The following is a 23,632-nucleotide window of genomic DNA, read 5'->3' as shown; positions in this document are numbered from 1 at the left end:
CACACACAACAAATAATATCACATCAGCATTGAACACAGTATCTCTACAAAGCTGTACACGGCATACCCGTGGATACATTAAACCCAGATCCAGCCCGTTATAGAGCAGTTGAAGCAGTCCGCTATGGCGCTGATAATACCCAACACCTAACCGTCCTAAAGTCTATTCTTTTTTATAAGAACGGCGCTTTGCAAAAATACAAATCATCCAAATACAGGGTTTTCCAATAAGAGGTGTTATTTTGATATTCAATCGTAAAAGATCAATGGTTTCGTTGCTTGTGTGGCACGTAGCGCCGTCTTTTTGAAAGTAAACGTTGTCCAGATCAATACCATCCAATTCCGGCAGTAAAAAATCATTAATCATCTCTCGATAGCGCAATCCATTCACCGTAACTGTTGCTCCAGCCTCATTTTAGAAAAAGTAAGGTCCAATGACTCCGCCGGACGATAACCCGCACCAAACAATCACACGTTAAGGATAGAGAGGCTTTTCAACAATAACTCTTGGGTTTTCCGAGCCCCAGATGCGACAATTTTGCTTGTTGACGAAGCCACCGAGGTGAAATGGGCCTCATCACTCAAGATGATTTGCATTTGATTCACTCAAGTGAATTTTAATAATTTCAATGCGTTGTTGAAGCGTGTATCGTTCCATTTTTATTAATGGCTTAGTTTATACTTGTCAAATGTTAAAAAATGACAGCTTCAAAATTAACGTCTACCGAAATAGCGGGCTATTTAAAATAACACCTCTTATTGGAAAACCCTGTAATATTGACTAGCTGACGTGAACCCGGCGATGCTGAGGGATATCCTTAGGAGAAAGACATATACCAAAACGGACTTTTCTGTAAGCCTTTTTAAGATATACAATTTCGTAGTACATTATTTTGATGTATCTCACAAGGTTTAGCCAGTGTTAGCAATGTAAGCGCCAGAAAATATTTTTTTACGACTTGATTACAAAACTTCTCTAAATTTAGAAATTCTCTAAATGATAGTAAAAACCCTATAAAAATCTGTTGCGTATTTTAAAAGAACTAAGCGCACAAACAGACAGAGGCAGATAGCGGCTTTATTTTATACTATTTAATTAACAAAAATTACAGTGATCACCTAACTAATACCTACTACTTGGGGCCTGGGGCCTGGGGCCTGGGGCCTGGGGCCTAGGCGTCTACTGGTTTTGAAAAAGGGCGCCAACATTTGACAGGCGCCGTTTGTCCTGCCCTGATTATATCCAATCACAATGGAATACAACAACGTTTATAGGTTATGTTATGTTTATGTTTCGGTAACCGATGTCTTGCATTGCCAGCTAAATGTTTACATCGGGTAGAGTCAACTGTTTTTATGCTACGATGAGGTATAAAGCGGCCACATTGCGAGGCGTACCCGAAGGATTTTAACCAATAATATTTGGAGTAGAAAAATTTACATGTCATTTTGCTGTCCAATGATATACCTCACACTGCTACAAGTCGCGACGGATCACGTGAAACGTGTATCGTGTTGATGGAACAAGACGGAGTGCATATAAAATATAATCTTTATTTTTAATAATCCGTTTAACTCAAGAGCAAGTCATGTGACAATATTATTAGTTTTTGTCCTCCATGCTAGCATGGAAAAATGTGAATGACTAACAAGGAAGATGACTGTATTCTTTATGGTGAAAATAATGAAAAATAAACGATGGCGTAGCACGAAAAGATCAACGCGCGGCTAAGATCAAAACCCGAAGAAAGCACAATTTCCGAGAAAACTTTTTTAATGAATCTGTGAACAATAGTATTGAAGTACTTGGACAAAATTTAGAGAGAAAATTTGGAAGGTTCGCCTTCAACAAACTTAAATCCTAAAACACAGGAGGATATCCCAACACTTCCAGAAGTGTGTACCTATTAATTTAACCAAGAACGTTGTGACGAAAATGGTCACCGAATCATAGACATTCAATTATTTTAACGATAAACTAATGTTTATAAGACAAGGTTTTTATGCATAGCACAAAGGATAACAAATAATTATTAGCAATAATTAGTCGCCTGAAATATCAATACAAATTGAAAATATCTCCCGAGTAAAAATAAATGCCGCTAACGGGAATTGAACTCGTACCTTCTGATGTCCGGTCAGGTGCTCTGAGCCACTGAGTTATGTCGGCTTATTTTCAACCCGCCAAATAATTGAATATGTACTAGTACCTCAATCGACAATTACTGCTTATTATATTTTTTCACCTGTAACAGCCACTTTTATTAGAAGTAACATAATTAGGAAAGAAAAACATCTATGACGCGTAATAATAACTACACAGAACTTGTTTATAAATAAACTGTTTTAAAAAAATATTGGATTTTACAAACATGTACATAATAATTCAGTAGAACAGTAATAAAAAAATACAGTTTGTGGCAAGCCTACGCACGACGGAAGTGAAACTTTTAGTATTCTTCTCTCTCTCTCTTTTCATTTCATTCTCTCTTTTTTTCTGTCTATTGACATATTTATAAGTAGCATGTGATAAAAAAAAATTACAAGTTATAAAAATATGGGATTCGAACCCGGGTCCTGCATAACGAGTGTCGAACGCTCTGCCTCTAGACCGCGGTTATTACGTATTCGAACAAAATATCATATAGTCAAAATATCTAAAAGTCGCAGCACGAGAGCATTAAAATTTTATCACTTTAAAAAAAATTATTATTAAAAAAATCACAAAAAGAAAAAAAAAATTATTTAAAGCGGGGATCGAACCTCGGTTCTTCACGACGAGAGTCGGGCCTCTAGACCGCGAAGCTGAGTTTGGAGAGTGACCTAAAGTAGGTATATAATATTGGCTAGGCTCCTATAGCGAAATGATCACGGTTTTTCATGACGGTCATGAGTTGGTTTTACTCCTGCCCTCGAAATTGCATAACGCGCGTAAAGAAGTTTCACTTCAAAAATAAAATTTACTTAAAAAAAAGAACTGCTTTAATTTGCATTACAAATATTTTTCCTAAATAATATTTTATACCAATGGTATCACGGCTAGACCAGTAGCTGCTAACCGTAACTGGGATAATTCATTCTGTATCTAGCGTCCTTACCCCGCGATTGACTATTCCCCATCGTCGTTACACCGCGAGTTCCGTATGAATCCTCTGTAAAAATTCGATTTACAGATTAGGAAGTTCTGTAAATTGTGAGGTTATATTCCAACCTCTCTGATGACAATAAATCTTTCTTCATATAGAACTCATGCAGAAGAAAAAAATTATGCATACCCTAATTGTAATTATTACTGAAATATGTTATTATAGCCTTCTTGTACCTATATTCCGTGCTGTTGAACACATCTATAATTTCTACGAAAGTGTTGCCAACTGCATGCAATCTAGGTACACGTATCTATATGACTCAGTCGTATTATTTTTACAGTTAAAAAGAATTTTCGATCGATTAGTTCTAGTTAGTATGATGAAGGTGATTCGACTGAATAAATCAGGGCTGTCTAATATTCCACTGATAATTAAAAAAAAAGTGATGTCTGAAACAAGTATGAATATGCAAATTAAAAACTTAAAATTAAAACGGAGTTCTACAAATTAAACTTGATAACAATAAAGAAAAAACATGGAATTCTTAAAAAAGCAATCAACTTACCTCTTTGTTGCAGAATCGCCAGCGCCCTTTTTGTCTTTTCCACCATAGACAAAATACAATTCAGCATTGTGTTGATATTCTTCCATTCCTCATCGTTTTTCGAATTTGGAATCGAGTTCATAGACAATCCGGCCGCCATGTTTGCCGCCATAGACGAAGTTTGCGCCCTTTGTTCCATCACCTGGAGACTTTCCCGCGTAGAATCTCTTCTATTTAGCAGCGGATTGTCGAAGTTTGACGAGTTCAAGGGGTCATTTTGAGAGTGGAAGCCGATATGGTAGGGGTGGGGGTACTCGAAGAGGTGGGAGTGTGTTTGGAGGGGGAACAGGAGGGGGGAGGGGTTGATGAGGAGGTTTTGGGAGGGGTGGGAGCGTTTCGGGGGCGGCTGGTAGTCCAAAGAGTCCATGGGGTGATGGGCGCCGTTGGTTTGAGGGAGACAGCCATCGTACAGTCTGTGGACAAGGACAAATAAATTGTTAAAAATAAATAAAATAATGTTGGTAAGGTAAGGTCTGATTCATTGGCCAAGAGTAGTACGGTTATTGTGAATGGATTATTGAAATAAAAAAACTCCTACTGACATCACATCTAACGACACATTCTTGGAAGATTATTATCTGATTATATACAAATAAGTAGGTACCTACATAGATATTTTCCTAAAAGAAAATCAATTGACATATTTTTAGATACCTAACCTTATTATCAAGTGTTCGAAAAAATGTACAATGTAATTAGTTTGTTATTTTATGGATACGTGGTAAGGTACCTAATCTCTTGTGAAATCGTTTACTACAACTAGGTAACTCCGAATCGGATTTAGAAGTTACCGGGATTCAGTAATCGCCAATCGAAATAATGTAACAACCATAAAACATTTTAATACATCTCTATCTACGCGATGGATTATTCTATGGATATTTGGTACCTTTTCTCTTTTCAAATGCAAAGCAATATGTATCAACACATTTATATATTGATATGATGTGAAGCATTGTTATATGGTTTTTGAATGTGTAGGTAGGTTGGCGGAAAGTTAATTAAAATGTCACCCGCGGCTTGATTGGAATACTATTAAAAAAACCACGGATACAATATACAATCAATTAATATTTGACAGCTAAAACAATGCCCAAATTGTCACCAATGAAATCATTTTTTATCCGTTAATAAATACGCGTTGTAGTTCTTTATGCTGTAAGTGAGAAACAGTAGAAATGACAAAAGAGATACCCACAAACTAATCTAAACCTGAAAACATCAGGTTTCATCTGAACAAGGTTATATTGGAATCCATTTTCAAAAGTTTTTTTTTATAAATTACATTACAGATCCGTTGATGGTTAGGCTATTTACAAAAGTAGTTCTATGAACAGAAGACCTCGCGTCCCAAAACGTATGTTTCTAATTTTATTAATTTTCTCGTATTTAACAAAACAAAAACAAAAAACTTCCTCACAAATCTTAAATTTGTAAGTAAGTACTAAAGAGGAAGCTACAAGCAAAAAATGTGTATATTCTTGGTATGCCTTATATCATCAGTAATATAAGTAATAGGCATTAAAATCGCTTGGCAAACGGAGTCAAGAAAATTTCGATTTTAAGCGCAAACTATTTTAAACACGCAGTGTCCTGTTCAGGGTTGATCAAAGCAAAACGAACTCTAAGCAGAATTCTTGCCTGAAAATACTATGCAATAATTACAATAGCGTATTATCCAAGGTTGATATTTTCAGTTGCGAACTTACCAAATACAAGAGGTCCATAAAATAATATTTCTCTGATGGTTTGTGAATAATGTTTATGTCTCTATTGTTTATGTATATATTATGGTTTGATTTATATCTACAACCTCTCTCCATGGCTATAAATGTATTGTTTTTTTAAATTTTTCGTTTTATATAATCTTTTGTTTAGTAAAATTGTTTTAATTCATATTCCTTTCTCACAAATTTAAACAACTTATTCCATATTATGCTGTCTCAGTAGAGGTAAAGTCACAAGGAGGAAATCCGTAATTGGTTTTATTTTACTATATAATACTTATGTACAAACTGATTAAATGTAAACATTCGATTTCCCGTAAAAAAGGTGGTTTTTATTTATTTTGTGAACAATTTCATAAGAAAACAAAAAAGTTAATTAAGGGAAACTGTCACAAATAATCTAAGACGATATATTGATTTTTTTAAAGTTGTTTCATGCATTTCTATTGAATCAATAAATTTCTTAGGAATTTAAATTTATATTTAATATTGAGTAAACATATTTTTTATTTGAATTCTACTAAAGGAAAACGATAAGAAAAACTTCAATTTATCTAAAGCATATTTTTTGGTATTTGTAATATTAAAAAAAATCGTTATGAAGATTAATCGAAAACAGTGATTTAAAATAGAGCTTCGCCTTAAATAAATACCTAATTAAGGCCCCGTAGTAAACGTTCAAAGATGTTTGAAATTGAGATATGTAAATACGAATGTTAGAGGGAGCGCACTAATACTAAAAAACGATAATAATTAAGCGAAAATGGTGAAAATATTTAACAAAACACGACTCGTTTGAAATCTCTCCACAAATTCTTTAGTTGCATTTAAAGATACACTGTGAATTTTTTCATGCCTATAATATATTAAATTACAGAATAAAACGTGTTTTTGATAATTTTCGTAGCTTACTTTGCGATTTTTTTTCTACGGAGGGAATTTCTACTGACGTTGCAGCATAACAAATGCATGGATTTTACCTTCAAAATTAGCATATTTCTTTTTTGGAACTTAAAAAATTAAAGATTTAACGAGAAATGTGTTATAAATCGGTGGAAATTGGGTTTGGGGGCTTAATTGTAAACCGTAAATATTATAGGTAGTATTTTTTAAAATTTTGTAATATCATTGATATTATGTAAGAACTCACCCATAGATGGAGCTAGATTAGGGTATCAGGTTATCCATAGGTGGCGTTTAGCTGTCGAGCGTTGTAGAGATTGGTGTATAATATATAAGGTGGCAATCTCAAGGTCGGGGTCCAGAATCTTCCAACTTACTGCTTAATAAGATATCAGAGCTCATTGAGTTTGTGAAAAAACCAGAAGAAACCAATTTTAAAATAAGCAATTATACAATTTAAAAAAAAAACATCAGCATTTCAATGACAATTCTTTTTTCAAACTATTGATTATTCCGAATTAACAGCTCATCGTAGGAACCACGATCATGCGAACACTGTCGGGCTAAATAGGTATTATCCAGCCTGGCCACCATCTTGAATCGGAACGGAACAAACAATTTTTTAAACCGATGAAATGCCACAAATCGAGTTAAAACAGGACTTCGCTGTATACTGTTGTGTTGTGGTGGTTTGTTTTGTGAATATTCGTGTAACCGGGAGTATTTAATAACAGCTTTGTTTAAAGGGGTGACAGATTACGCCATAAGTTCAAAGCGTTTTATATAACTCTATATTGCTCGCCATACAATCCTATACAGACCTGTCTATAAGTGTGGGCGTGGTGACGATGTGCGCTGTGATCTGCTAGCCAGGCTATATTTGAAAATTATGTGACCACCTTGAGAAGGGTTCAGAATAATTAACGGAGCGCCATGAATACTCGGCTGTCATCTGTCAAAGTGACAGATTCCATACAAAGAAATGATATTCTGCGGCAGTTCCCCAATTGATCTGACCCCCTATACTGAGGAAGATTATAGCGTAGAGTATCACCCCGACACATAATACGTATAGCCACGCCCAAATTATGCGCGTATAATATAGCGTGATGTCTCTAAGGCTTTAAAGTTTCTATAAAAAAATATTGAATACGCTGCGCCTATTGTCTGCAAGATTATTAGAATACGTGCTAAGCGTATTGCAGATAAAAACTTTGTAGGAGTAATGTACGTGACCAATAGGTCAATGAATCTTAAAATTTACAAAACTATTATTAAACTCCATGACTGTTATGTTTTACAGTTAAATCTTATGAGGATACAAGAATGGTGCACCCTTAATGAACTGTTTCATAACATCGAAAAATGTCAAACAATAACTTTTGCCCGAATCAAAAATCCCATATTGCATCAATATAGCATTAACAACATTTCCCTAAGACCTTGGTATTATTTTTGTCAGTACATTATCTTTTATTCCTCATATCCTGTTGAAAAAATATTTTTTTTAGTAGTTTACTTTTATATTTTGTATTGAGTAATTTATATTTTTATTTATATTCTACTCAAGCGAAACGATAGGAAAACCTTCAATTTATCTAAACCATATTTTTGGTATTCATAATGTACACCAATTCGCTATAAAGATTAATCAAAATAGTGATTTAGCACTAAGCTTCGCCTTAAATTGCTATTTACTGGCTGATGTAAGCCTAATGAGTAAGAATAAGAAAGGGACGCTTAGATGGTTTGGGCATATAGAGCAAATGAGCGAAGAAAGGAGTGTAAGGAGGATATATGATGCAAATGCTAATGGTAGCAGAAGTCGGGGACGCCAGAGGAAGACATGGCACGATCAAGTGAATCAGATAATCGAGTTGGGCCATGTCAAGAGTCAGAATAATAGAAGAGTATGTATGAATATGAATGAGGCAAGGAGCGTGCGCCAAGACCAAGTTGTTTGGCGGTCCGTCCTCTCTGCCTACCCCTGCGGAGAAACGGAGTGATGGTTAGTTAGTTGGTTAAAAACATAGTTAAAGTAAGTTTGTTTGTTTTTTTTAATTATTCAATGTGCCAAAAGAGTTTGTCAGCATGTCATGTTCACAATATTAATTATACTCGTACAACGCGAAGCCACGATCAAAAAGATACATAAAAATGATATTTTAATGAATACAATTATTTGAAGACATACAATACATCAACAGATAGATAAAAGACAGTCAACATACTAATAAGATATAATACTATAAGTGTTCATATTTATAAAAATAAACAGTTTGTTGTGAAGCAAGTTTGTAATTAACAAAACTCTAATTAATCGTCCGCCCGATTTGGTGCTTTACAGAAGATAGAAAAATTAACATAAAGATAACACGTGCACAAGAAAAAAATATAGATCTGTTTAGTATAATTATTGCGGCACGTTTCAGAGTTATATTTTGTGAAAAACCACTATAAAGAATGTAAATATTGCTTGAAATGGCTTTACGGCGATGCCATACGTAGTAATTCAAAATCATATGTTTTTGGTTTGAAAATTTGGTCGCCTAGAAATGTTTCAGATGCTTTAATTAAATACTGCGAGTAGAATACATCCTGGCCTTTGAAATAATAGAGTATTTTTTAGATAAGTCTTTTTATAAGCCCAGAAAAAAATTATGTAAAGGCCTATGAAAACTGCTTTAAAGTTCAAAATCTCCTACTTACGAACCCATTTTCGGTTATAGTTTTATTGTATAATGTAGCAAATTAAGTAATTTATAAAATGATCGAAAAACTTTTAAATTATTATTTTTTTTTGGTAAACTAATGTTTTTAAGACAAGATTTTTTTATGCATAGCACAAAGGGTAACAATTATTTTATAAGCAATAATTATTAGCCTGAAACACTCATCTACGTTGAAAAATCTCCTGATAAAAGATACATGACGCCAACGGGACTTGAACCCGATGTGGATGAGTGTTTCAGGTTAATAATTATTGCTTATAAAATAATTGTTACCCTTTGTGCTATGCATAAAAAAATCTTGTCTTAAAAACATTAGTTTACCAAAAAAAAATATATATATTTGACAAGTTCTAGTATTTTCACCAAAAAATGTAGACAATTTGTCTCGACGCCATCTAGTGAGAGAGTTAGCACTTACAATGCCTTTCTTATATAAAATAAAGTTGGTTGTTTTCAGGTGAAAAAAATGTAACAAGCAGTAATTGTTGAATGAAACACTAGTATATATTGAATTATTTCGCGGATAAGAGATAAGCCGCCATACCTCAGCGGTCAGAGCTGTCGACCGGAAATCGAAAGGACACGGGTTCAAGTCCCGTTGGCGTCATGTATCTTTTATCAGGAGATTTTACAATGTGGATGAGTGTTTCAGGCTAATAATTATTGCTTATAAAATAATTGTTAAACATTTAAATATTTGTGCCTGAACATCCACAAAATAAAATAAAAGGCACTTTTTGGCCATGTTTGTTCTTGCATAAATCAAAACAGGTGGATGGTGTTGAGCGGGAATTTAAGCCTTATCGTCATCTACGTAAAGGGTGCTATTGATAGCGGCTTGATTCAAAATATTACACGACGTAGTGCATCGCCTTAACCGTAATAGCCAGGTATTAGTAATAGGACTGGTTCCAGGTAGTTTTTAGGTACTATGGTGTAAATAATGTAAATATCTGTGTTTAATCTCTCTCGTCATCCATGTTATTTAATAATAATCGGAAATATTCCCGGTATAAAATATGATCAAAGGTCCAAAATATGGCTGACGAACGCCACAATAGAAATCCAATAACCATACACACAATATTCACGTAACACACACAATCACACAATATAATACACACAACATGACCGACCGCACGACATTTCAACAACAGACGCAGCCGCTTTGATAAATAATGGACGATCTGCCGATATTGAGTATTTGGTACAACCGACCCCGGTTTGACGTCGGCCGCGGCCAGAGAACTGCATCCACCTAGGTATCTCTATATTATACCATTCTCTATGGCCAGGCTTATGGTTCTCTATGCCCGACACCTCCCCACTCCCTCGATACCCCTCCCCCGAGCCACCTCTTTGTCACGGCGATCAAAGGAAGCCATCAAAATCAGCCCGCAAATTGACAAAACAATTTATTTTGCTCGTCCGCCCGGCCGACGTGGAGAGGTGCTGCCGGTGGGGGTGTTTTTGGGGTGGTTAGGGGGGATGGAGAGGCTCACGCTGACATCTTTGAGAGTTTTCCGGAAGCAGTGTCGGAAACAAACAGCACTCATAACAAGTATCTGGGTAGGTAGCTGAATGGGAAATTAATTTTCAAGGGAGTTACCTACCTATTTAAATTTATACATAGATATCTAGAAATAGGAAATTTAATAAACGTAGAACTATTTACTTCTTCATAACTATGGTAACACTGATTTTAGAACAATTTTTAGTAGAGTCAAATGTAAGGTAAGGTTTGAAAAGTAATACAGCATAAATAGAATGCTTTCATTATTTAAAAAAATATTTGTTTTTATTTGGAATTAACAGCTAATAAATTTTTTCTGTCATAAATATGTTAATTTATAAAATACGTAATATTAATTATTACAATTTTTTAAAATACCTATAGTCTATGTGTTTATTAAAAATCTATTTGAATTTAACTTTTGTTTTCGGGAAAGAATTAATACAACTATTGGAAGCGGAAATTAACACACTTTCCAACATCAAATCGAGCTGAAACTCGGCAAATAGGCTCGTTGTCGATCACAATACATTCTGTAAACTTTTGGTGGCAATTACGTACACACACGCTGAAATACACGCATTTCTCCGAAATTCGATGACATTACAGCTGACAATATACGTAATAAATGACGGTCTTATCCGATCGAGAATTGGGTCGGCTGGTAGAGTTGTTGACCCCAGTTTCTGGATAGGAAGATACAATAGTCAGACAAACCATTTATTTTTTTAAGTTTTAAAATAGAAGATATAGTAAAAAAAAACTTCATTACGGGTTGATTTTTTTTAATAAATATGTGGAACTCTGGTGGTAACGGTTAGGAATCTAATATATTGGTTTTAATACAAAACAGAAAAAGACTGCGTGCATACATTTTAATTATTGTCAGATTTTCCTCATTGCAAATAGTTGGAAAAATATACTTTTCACAATTGAAACCCTCAAGGAAAAACATGTTATACATTTGTGAGTGCATTTCTTACAAATAAAAATACCTAATTTATTATCCATTACACGATTTAAATAATTATTATTATTGTCTATTGACAATTATCCATCAATAACACAAAACAAAGCATATCAATCTTCATCATAAGAAACATAAAACTTTTTAATAGCATCGATATCATTAAGCAATTCTACTTTGCCTATGTACGCAGTCATTTGGAGTTTGCATCAGTTGTTTGATCTACATTTTACAAATCCACAATTTACAATCGAAACAATCCTAAACAAATTCCTAAAATATCTTTGTTACAAGTCATTTGTAAGATTTAATAAGTATGCAGAAGCAGCTTCATACTTTAAAATTGATTCACTGCGTGTACGGAGGCATCATAAGGATGCACTATTCCTGTAAAAAATAGTTAAAAATAATATTCAATGCCCAGAGTTGCTAAACAAGATTCCATTCAATGTACCTGCGCGTTCAACACGCTCTTGTGTCCTGTTCAGGGTTGATCAAAGCAAAACAAACTCTAAGCAGAATTCTTGCCTGAACAGACTGTGCAATAATTACAATAGCGTATTATCTAAGGTTGATATTTTCAGTTGCGAAATTACCAACTACAAGAGGTCCATAAAAGAATATATCTCTGATGGTTTGTGAATAATGTTTATGTCTCTATTGTTTATATCTCTATTATGATTTGATTTATATCTACAACCTCTCTCCACGGCAATAAATGTATTGTTTTGTAAATTTTTCGTTTTATATAATCTTTTATTTTGTAAAAAAAATTTATTTCATATTCCTTTCTGAGAAATTTAAATAACTTATTCCATATTATGCTGTCTCAGTAGAGGTAAAGTCACAAGGAGGAAATCCATAACTGGTTTTATTTTGGCTATATAATACTTATTTACAAACTGATTAAATGTAAACTGTCGATTTCCCAAAAAAAGAATAAATAAACATCATACGAACTGACAAACAGTAGAAATAAATGAAGAAATGGTAGGTAGTTTTTAACAAATTATACAAAAACTTACATCAGTTAATTATGATTTTTGAACATTATTTGATGAAATACACGATTCATGCAATATCATTTGTTTTTATTTATTTTAATCTAATAATGTAAAAGTGTAATTATGTCTTGTCAGATCGATATTCGTTCCTACCTAGGCAGATTGCTTGTTAACATGAATTATTCTGCATGACATGCTAAACTTTGCAGGCGGGTTAAAGCAATTTCAATTTCTGTTTGAATAAAAATAGTTGCAATTTATGGCACAGATCTGAATAGCCAGGTATTTTTCAATCTTCCTCTTCCCATCTCTTCCCCTCTCCCTTCAGCCTGACACAATTAAAGATGACTTAGTTACACTGACTCCTTGTTCAGAATACACATATATAAAAAAGTTTGCGACACCCATACAAAGGTACAATCTATATATTGTCAATTTATATAGGAGCGGTCACGAATGTATTTTTGCACTTTGGTAGAGTACAATAATTGTAGTGAAGAGATGCTAACATTTAACCTCGTGTTCTTTATATTAATAATATGTATGTATACATATATAGTTTCGCTTGAAATCTGACAGCGCGGCAATCCGCCATTTTGAATACGGCCGATCCCGCGGTTGACATTTTGCGCCGGACACTTAATCAAAATTCGAACCCAGGCAGCCATTATTGGCCGTAATACATCCAGTTGGCACCCGCAATGCGGGGGCGGCTTCATTATTGTCTATGGCCGGCCGAAAGGGGTCATTTGTCAAGCGTTTTGTCTATGGCCGGAGTGCATGCTCCCCCTGTCTGCTTTATAATACTCTCTGGTCTCAGGTCGAAATTGAATTGATGAGATTTTTAAAAGGGGCAATTTTTAGTTGGATCACTTTTAAGCCGTCTAACGCAATATTTAAAAAGTAAAAATCAGTGCGTAGGTACTATGAGTCATTCACTCTACGGATTACTAGTTTCTACCATCCGGTTTCGCTCGAGTTACAACTTACAACACTCTTTTTAATACCCAATTTTTACCGATCTATAACAAGTTTCTCGTGAACTCATTAAGTTGAAGAAAATATCTATACATTTTTTTTGCCGAAAAGTTAATTATATGAAATTTCTCCGATAACAAAAATTGCCAAGTAAGCTCCGAAAAACAAGTTTTGTTCTGTTATCTAATATGTTTTAGGCATGAAAAATTAACAGTGTATCTTTAAATGCAACTAAAGCATTTGTCGAGAGATTTTTGCTCTATTTCAAACGAATCGTTTTTTATTAAATATTTTCACCATTTTCACCATTTTCGCTTAATTTTAATCGTTTTTTTATTTTTTTTATTAATCATTCATATTTACATATCTCCCTTTCAAACCATCTTTGAACGCTTACTACGGGGCCTAAAAGCTGCTAAAGTGAATGAAAAATGGTTGCTAAACATAACTAGTGGTTCTGTGACCTGGCCAAAAAATTTTCTAATTTTCATTTATTTAAAAAATCAAAACCACAATTTACCCTAAAATCATACGATTTGTAAGTAGGTACTTAAAAATCTACCTACGTGTATCTATAAACTACATATACTTTAGGTAACATTTTGAAAATTTTCAAATAAGGAATTATACAATTTGTCCAAAGAAACATTCAATTCTTTTTTCAAACTTTCTTCAGGCAGGTAGACTATAATATTGAAAAAAATTCTAATAAGCAATATTTCACATTTTAAAATGAATCTTTGCTGAATCATTAAAATGGCCTCAATTTTGAAACGAAAGCGGAACGTACAAACAAAATTACATACGGAAGAAATGTAACGATTGAGTTAAAACAGAACTTCGCTTCGCTCAAATCTATTGATATACTATACCTTCACCGGGTTTCAAACTTTTTTCTTCTTATTGAATATATGAAATATGTGGCGTCTTGTGTTGTTTAAAACATTTAAATGTGTATTTCCCCTAGCACTTGATTGTAATAACGCTGCGAGCAGAAAATAGGTGCGTTGACTTTTAACATAAAAAATCGTCCCGTAAAAACCAATACATTTTAAAATGTCATAAAAAAAAGGTTTTTCTGATATTGAACCTTCCTACCCAGGTACCTGGCTACCATCTCACCAAATGCCGAATACGGCAGGACCGACATTTATGTCGTATATTAACTGCTGTAACGTCATCCAATTACAGAGAAATACTTAAGTCTAGTAAGTCCGCGTGTGTGTACGCGATTGCCACCAAAAGTTGATACAAAGCATTGTCATTGACAACAAGTCTATCTGCCAAGTTTCAGATCGATCGGATGTCTGTAAGTGGGTTAATTTCAGCTTCAAAGATTTGCATATATTAATTCATTCCCGGAAACAAAAAGTGAAATTCAAATAGATTTATTTAAAAATGGGAAAAATCTTGCACATTTCATGAGACAAAAGCTCAATGTTCGAGAGTTTTAATGATTATTTATACCGAAATAATGTACAATTCATCTAATGATAATTGTTGTCTTGTTACGCAATCAATTAATGGCAATAACTGGAAAAAAACTATTGTTATGGTTCGAGTTTAAAATTCCTACATAATAAAAATTTCTCAACAAATTTTCCGTATTATTTAGGTTATTCTATTTTCCTCGTTTCCCTTGAATTTTTTAAGGAAAACAGTTTCAGAAAGTAATTATCTTCTTATTTTGAACGCCAAGTAATCAAGCAGTATCAAAATTCTTCTTATTTTCAATTCATCAAGCAGTATCAACATTATTATTATTTTGAACGTTAAATTATCAAGCAGTATCAACATTCTTCTTATTTTGAACGTCAAGTCATCAAGCAGTATCAACATTCTTCTTATTTTGAAAGTCAAGTCATCAAGCAGTATCAACATTCTTCTTATTTTGAACGTCAAGTCATCAAGCAGTATCAACATTCTTCTTATTTTGAACGTCAAGTCATCAAGCAGTATCAACATTCTTCTTATTTTGAACGTCAAGTCATCAAGCAGTATCAACATTCTTCTTATTTTGAACGTCAAGTCATCAAGCAGTATCAACATTCTTCTTATTTTGAACGTCAATTCATCAAGCAGTATCAACATTCTTCTTATTTTGAACGTCAAGTCATCAAGCAGTATCAACATTCTTCTTATTTTGCATCAAGCATCGTCAACATTCTACACAATTAGTAGAGGGTGGTTTTTACAGGTGGTGGGTTGGACAGTGTACTTCCTTTTATTTTAAGGGTCAAGTGAGCAAATTTCTCTCAATCTCAGAATGATAGATTTATTCAAAAAACAAATCCATGCTTCTCGCCTTTTACGTTTGGATTCGAAAATAAGCTTGGGTAACTCTCGAAACTCTAATTTAACATAAAATAAATAAATATTATTTTTCTAATTTTATGTCCGGGTTAAATCTTCCCCATAGGAAAAACTAATCCCTTCCACACACTTTTCCACAAATGATCATCTAGTCAATCAACATTATGCAAGTGCATTATAAGAGCAAAATAAATACAAAACAATACAAGAACAACACGTCAACTCACCAGAGATCAAATGGGAAAATAATTCACCGACTCCAGATATTTTCATATCAGAGGGTTCGGCTCGGTAGAACTCCTAACAGGGCCTATAAATCCTACTGATCCCTCAACATAATATTTAAAAATAAAACTGAATAAATTAATGTTTAATTTAATGAAAAAGTCTTAGGTGACGCATAGCAAATTAGTGTATAAGTACACTTATAAATTTTCTTGGAAACTGTATTCGGGGAATTCAAATCATTCAATTTTTTTCATCCATAATTATAAAACTAACAAATAATAATTGAATAACATTAGCGAACGGCTTCAAAAGTTCGAAGGAATTCATATTTGTACAGCGCCCTTGGGGTGATTTTTACAAAAACGGAATTATATTCAAACTGACGTGACGTGAACCCGGTGTTGCTGGGGAGTTATCCTTCAGAGATAGACATATACCATCGCGGACTTTTCTGTAGGCCTTATTATGATAGTCTTGATTTTATGAGTTCTATTCACTGTGGAACTTGCTGCAAATAGATACCTATACTACATATGTTACTTTCGGATTCCACTACGTAAATACTAGAAGTCGAGATTTATTTCATTGCAGAAATTCTGGAACTAACTACCATATGTATTCCTCATTGCCCAGAATACAAATACAAAAGATTGTTACTGAAACAGTTTAGGTATGTATAGTAAATATTTACTGAATTAATATATAATTTTTACTTTGTAAAAGCCCATGAAAAAGCGTTAATAAAGTCATAAATAAACATAATTTCAATTGATTAAATAACACAAATAAAATTTATTTCAATTATCATTTTTTTCCTTACATAAATACCCATTCGTAATGATAAAACACGAAATACGAGAACCGATATCTCAAATACTGCTAAAAAAGTATTACTCATAATATGTATAGATAACAATGACTTCAACACTAGAAGAAAAAACCCAATACGCAAACAAAGACTAGAGATTTTTTCTTTATTTTATATCCACAACGTCAAGAATCCATTACATTCAATAAAAACTTGCCTAAATACTAATTCACGTAAAAACTAGATTCATAAAGTTCAATTCAAGTCTATCAATAATAATTATTTATGGAAGTAGTTTTTTCAACTGGTAATATTCGGATATCTCAAGTAGCTATTGAATAGAAAACAAATAAAAGTTGGTTCCATACCCATTTGAAAGAAAACTGATGTCGCAAACTTGACGGAATCATTCAATTTACAGTTCCTACCTACAAGATTACTATTATTACAATTACTATGCTGTCCTAGAACATCTGTTCGGCTGCGTGGTATCTTGGAGAAGACAAGTGTTGGTTTTTTTAAGACTCGTATTTAAATTTTCTGATTCACAACACACTTCTATATTTTTTATGTTAATCAAGCGGAACAAGAGCCAAAACTGCCCGGAATCCGTGAGACTATGTCCTTGGAGTATTTGGAGTAGGGAGGGGAAGGAGATGTGGTAGATAAAGTTTGACACACACGGTTATATCCAATTTAATCAAGGTTTGAGATCTCTTAACCACACGGGCCACTTACTACCATTATCTGTCACAAAATTATGTGTCCTCAAAACATGTTCAATCTCCTTTTTTACTATAGCTAGACAAATAAAATAAACAGATTTAGAAAGAAAAAACTCCAAACTTTCTCTTTGCATTTAAAAGTTTACCATAGAAGCTCCCGCATAATTTTAAATCTATTGTAAAGGGACTGGGACACGGTCAAGCGGCTTGATCGCAAGCACGTAGTTTTTTTGTCTATTGTTGTCTATTGTTGTCTATTATTGTCTATGCTTAGCGGCTTGCCAGCCCGCATCAAGCCTCTCCGTCAAGCATGGCCACGCCTTCCTGTGACTTCGTGGTGGTCAAAAATTTATTGGTTTATTTATGCATCTATGTATATGTACTTCTATGCCTTCCTGTCATTTCGTGACTCGCGGCAAAATGGAATCTGTCAAAGACAAAGCGTTCTTGGCTCTTACGTTAGCTTTATGTTTGAATAAAAATAATAAAAAGAAACGAATTTGGTGTCAAGAATGGTACAAGTTAAGGTACCGCTTTACCCATGAGCATTTGCAAAGTGTATTACAGGCTACAGCTATTTTTTGTACGAATATCTTGTGCGGTATCCATAGAAAAAATATGTTTTCTCCATTGAAAATTCAGAAAATTATTTATTCTACAGTTTGATTATTAATGACCTTGAAAACCGCTGTCATAATTATTAAAAAACACTAAAATACTTCCAGAATTTTTAAATTAGATGGATTTCTACAAATTGAACACAAAAACACTAACTAAGTACCTATTTTATAATAATTTTATTCAATTTATATCATTGTTTATGATACGTGATATTTATTTGTCTATTTTCGTTTGTCTATTCCCACAAAAATATAAATTCGCATCAAGCCCCGCCGCCAGCACGTAGTATTGCGCAATGCTTGCAAGCCAGCTTTGGTACACGGTCAAAATGCTTGTCACAAAGTGCCATAGACAAAAAACTACGTGCTTGCGATCAAGCCGCTTGACCGTGTCCCAGTCCCTTAAAAGGACCGTGTCTGGCTGGCTGGCGGGTGGGCGGCGTGCATTTGATTTGTACACAAATCAAATCCATTTTATTTAGAGGTTGATGAAATTTTGCACACTTGATCTTCAAAACAAGAGAAAGGTTACTGTTTATTTTAGATTTTGAAAAACTCTGCGCAAATCCCGGGTAACGCCGGAGACTTCAGCAATTATAAAACGAAAAAAGGAAAGTGACAGTAACATTTATAATACGTTTGTCTAACAAAAATACCTAAATGTGTTTTTTTAGTTGATTTTTTTTTTGCTGTGTTTGATTTTAAAATTTTAAATATTTTAATTTGAAAAATTATTGTAAAATTTAGTCTAATTTCAAAAACTGTATTTCATTTTATAAATCTATTTGAAATTGAATGTTAAGCGGGAATACCTACTATTTGTTGACACGATTTTTTTGTACTCGAAGTACATCCTGTGGTAAAATGTAGAATAATTTGTTAAAGAAAGCATTTCACAATTAATTAATTAATTAATTATTTCACAATTAATTAATTAATTAATTATTTCACAATTAATTAATTAAAATAATATATAGTATATTTGCGGCACGTTCCAGAGTGGAAGATACTACCAGTATCGCCCTGGTGTAAGACCACCATTCAGAATTGAAACGTTGCTCCAAATGGCTTTAGCCGTGTTCAGTGACTAGATCTGAATAGCCAGGTACTTCCCCACCTTCCTCTTTCCCTTCCCCACTTACCTTCAGCCTCACAACATCCCCCAATTGGGGATGCCATAATCTCACTGGCTCCAGACGGGAGCAGTTGGGACTCTTGTGAGGTATTCACTATAAAAAAAATAAAAAAAAGTGTACGCAATTGATTTGTAATTATAACATAACGTTTTCCCGCGGCATTATGACGACAAATTTTTGATACAATGGCGCGCAATCAATATCACCCAGTTTTTATGACGAAGACTGAAATCCACGCGATTCAAACCGGTTTATCCAGTATCTCTTCTACCCTAGAGATGTATAACTAATTAAGTTGTTGTGTGTATTACATTCACGCGGCAAAATATAAACAGTAGTATTCTCGTAAGGTTTATTGATTTATATCGCTATATACGTCATGTAAAGTATTACGTAGGTACCGACTTATTTATGCAGACAGACAACGGCGGAATTATAGTCTATGGTGCATTAAAATCGATCCGTAAAATAAAGGGTATTGGTTGTAGGTATATATGTTACATTTGCGGAAAAAAAAGCTTATTCTGGCTACTGGAAATATTGAGTTATGGAGCTTAATGGATTTATGGAGATAATTTTAGACGGTACCTAATTGTATCTTGTTTGTGGGCTAGCGTCTAGATGTGCATATTTGATATCAAGTACGTAGTAAGTACGAGTATAAACATTTGATGTCCAGCATCCCTTCCACAAAAGTCAACAACCGCCACCGCTGTACATGATTGACAGTAGTTGATAGAATGCATTGTCATCGACATCCAATCTTTCCGTAGGTAGTAAGTAGGTTTCAGTGAGGAAGTTAATTTACGCTTTTAAGTTTTGCATTCATTGAACAAAAGCGAAATTCAACGCGTGTTTGTAATACTGTTAACTTGGAACGAAACCCATCTGTGGTTCAATAACCTAAGAATAATTAATTACATCATTTTCATAGTGGCTAAGGCCAGGAAGTGACAGTAAAAATATTGTGGTAGGAAAGAGTAAAGCGATAATATTATATTATAATTAATACGTTATTAAGTAGTTCAGCTTATCACTGGGAAGTGATATGTTATCTAAAGCATATGGTTAAGAGTTTAATATTTTGTATAAATTACATTTTTATTAGAAATTTATTTGTCAGAAACAAACAGCTTTTACATAATATACAATGTTAAATATAAATATACAAGTAAACTGCAGTCAAGCCACAGAAGTTGTTTATGCTAAAGTTCATTGGAAATGAAGTTTTAATATCTTAAAATTAATTTGGTGTTAGAGGAAGGGGAGAGGAAGAGGAAAATAGGAAGAGGATAGGAGATGCTCCCGATACATTCCATACTCTCATATTAATAATCGATCGTACGCATTACTTCATATCGATATTTCTTTAGGTTATTACCAAAAATGTCATGCTGTAAAATTTTGTATTATATTGTGCACATATACGAGGAATTGGGGAATTTTTTTGAATGTTTGTTCTACACAAGGGTAGATAAAATAAATCAGATTGTCGGGTTGATCTAGACGGAATATGAAGATTTATTAAATTGGTAAGTTCTGGTGAGTCCAGACCATTATTTAGGATTTTAAACAATGGGATTTGATCAAAAATTAGACGTCGTGTTTGGAGGGAGTTAAAATTATGAAATTTAATGGATTCGGTATAATTTGAGAAGTGTACAATAATATTAGCAGAAAGATTTATTATTTTCTGCATTAATTATTAAAAATGGTTTGACACCGCTGATACGTTTCATGTACTAAAGTAATTTTTTAAATTTTAAATTTTCTTTTTTTTAACAATTTATTTATTTACTAAACAATTAATCAATTTACAGTGTACATTATACAGAGTATAATCAATGATGTTAACTAAAATAATTCATACAATTAGTTTTCACTGCTTTTGATAACTCACTGCTAATCCTAAAGGATAGCTTCAGTATTTGTTAAGAATAATATTGTGACAATAGTTTTTTCACTCTAGTATTATTAGCCGGAGTTCAAAAAAGAATCTATACTTAAAATGCTGAAGAATAATGTATCCACATATTATGTCACTGTAACTCGCACACACTTATCAACAGTTTAACATATCTTTATATTTGCTTACCTAGTAAGACATACTCACTTTGAAGCTATATGTAAATAATTTTATTAAATTCTTAAATTTATATATTTTTCTTTCTTTAAATTCTCTACTTTTTACTTTATTCTATACTTTTTAAATTCTCTTATATTTCAATCTTCTGATATATTCTTTCAAATTATTTTAATATATTTCATATAAATACTAACTCGCACATATAAAATATCAACATTTATTTTTTTCTTATTGGTACATTGATTTCTTAAATTGAATTTATGTGTATATAAATATATATGTATATTTAATTGTATATTACATATACTATCTTAACCTATATACTCCTTATTTTATTTTAAATTATATACTTTTTATACTAATTTTAATTTCTTCTATATCTCATACTTGATTTAATATTTGAATGTACTGAATACACAGGGTGCGGCAAAAGTAATCACCCTATTGGAAAACGCTACAACTTTTGCAAATGGCGCAAAATTTTAATTCGGTTTTGAAATTTGTGAAGTAAACAAACGCAGAATACAAATTGGCAAGGCATAAATCGGTTTACTCCGCAAGAACGTGGAATAAAAAGCAGTACCAAAGCTTATCATAAAAAAGAATACAGCAAAAGAACATCGGGTGATTACTTTTGCCCTACTGTAGAATCAACCACCACATCAGGGGAATGTGCCTAGTTTGGTAATCTTAACACACCCAAAATTTGTAAAAAACCATAAAAACACTGAATAAAGAAATTTTTTATAAATATATGTATATTATATATAGGAGACGGTTGACGTAAGGTTCCCGTGAGCACTTAGGCCATAGGTCCATTGTGCTATCTGCCATTTTACCTCATTCCTTTAACAGTAATCCAGTCCCTTTTATAAACGCCCGAGGAAGACATGGTGCGATCAAGTGAATTAGATACTTGATTAGGGTGATTCCAAGAGCCAGAATAACACACGGAGAAAAATTATCCAGTTAAAAAAAGTGATTGCACGCTAATTTCCTGATAAAATATTACTTATTCAGAATATATCAAAAAACGTGCTCTTTTCATAATGAATATCATGAAGGAATGCGACAATAGCAATATATCTGTATTTGTATGAACACGTGTTCGGACGTCCTCATGAAACATTCGCTTTTAAGTGATACATTCAACTGTCAATTCATTCTTTAGAGGCCTGCAGTCCTGTTTTTAACAGGAAAAATAATAATTTGACCAGATTTGTAATAAATTAATAGTATTTTATTTCTGTAAGTTTTCTACGTGCAGAATGGTATGCTTATGAGACGATATATGAATATGAATGAAGCAAGGAGTTGATGTAATGTATCCGTTATGTTGGCAGTCGTCCCAACGCCAGATGATGACTAGGTTGGGTTAGGTTAGGTTATGTATGGAGCGGAAAACAGGTGACAAGTACACAATAATTAAATATACCATTTCTGAGAAAAAGTCCAATAATATCCAATTTCCCAATAATGTCCCTTTTTATTATATTTTACCTAGACATTTTACAAATATAATTGTAAAAAAGTCCAGATAAACTGCTTTTTAGCAGTTTATCTAACGGGTTCCATGTAGTATTTTTGTAAAAGGTTTAAATTAAAGCAGTATCATCCGCATATACAAAGTGTTTTACATGTCTAAAAATGTATTTAATAAAAGATACGTATATAATATACAGAATATACAAACATAAATACTTTTTGCTTAATATATTTTATATTTTGTGGGAACCAACAAATTAGAAGATGAGGAAATCATGATCAACACACATACAACAAACTACAGTCCGCCTCAGAACAGGAATACCTAGTGAGGAGGACTGAGAACAAACTACATCACTTTATAACTTTTTTACTTAATATTGTATCATTTTTACATTAATTTATATTGCCGTTAAAAAAAAATGGACCTAATATGGAACCTTGAGGAACGCCGGCAAAAAGCTTCTTTTTTTTGCTTAAAGAATTTAAGAGTTTTAATTTCATGCATCGTTGTTTAAGTAATTTTCAAAAAGTTTTATCAGTTTTCTTCTTATTCCTATAATTTCTAGTATTTTATGTGATTTACCATGAGCAATAGTATCAAAGGCTTTTGAGAAATCTATAAATAAGACAAATGTATGTTTTTTTACAGTTTAATTCATTATTTATCATGTTGGCAAATTTTTGAAGCAGCAATTCTGTACTCTTTTTTTT

General features: G+C 33.0%; 1 protein-coding gene across 1 annotated transcript in view; it reads right to left on the bottom strand.

Annotated features, from left to right (window-relative positions):
- The window catches only part of LOC149410110 (uncharacterized), a 67,838-nt gene that overhangs the window by 10,373 nt on the left and 33,833 nt on the right, over positions 1 to 23,632 (bottom strand). Inside the window, exon 2 of the mRNA XM_089648740.1 lies at positions 3,655 to 4,106. Within this exon, the coding sequence (XP_089504866.1) occupies positions 3,655 to 4,106 (452 nt within the window). The remainder of the gene's footprint in view (positions 1 to 3,654; positions 4,107 to 23,632) is intronic.

Source organism: Hesperophylax consimilis, chromosome 28 (genome assembly GCF_061612785.1).
Source record: "Hesperophylax consimilis isolate HC1 chromosome 28, BYU_Hcon_1.0, whole genome shotgun sequence".
NCBI classification, from domain to species: domain Eukaryota; kingdom Metazoa; phylum Arthropoda; class Insecta; order Trichoptera; family Limnephilidae; genus Hesperophylax; species Hesperophylax consimilis.
Note: the sequence above shows the minus strand (reverse complement) of the source record. Positions and strands in the feature narration are given on the sequence as shown.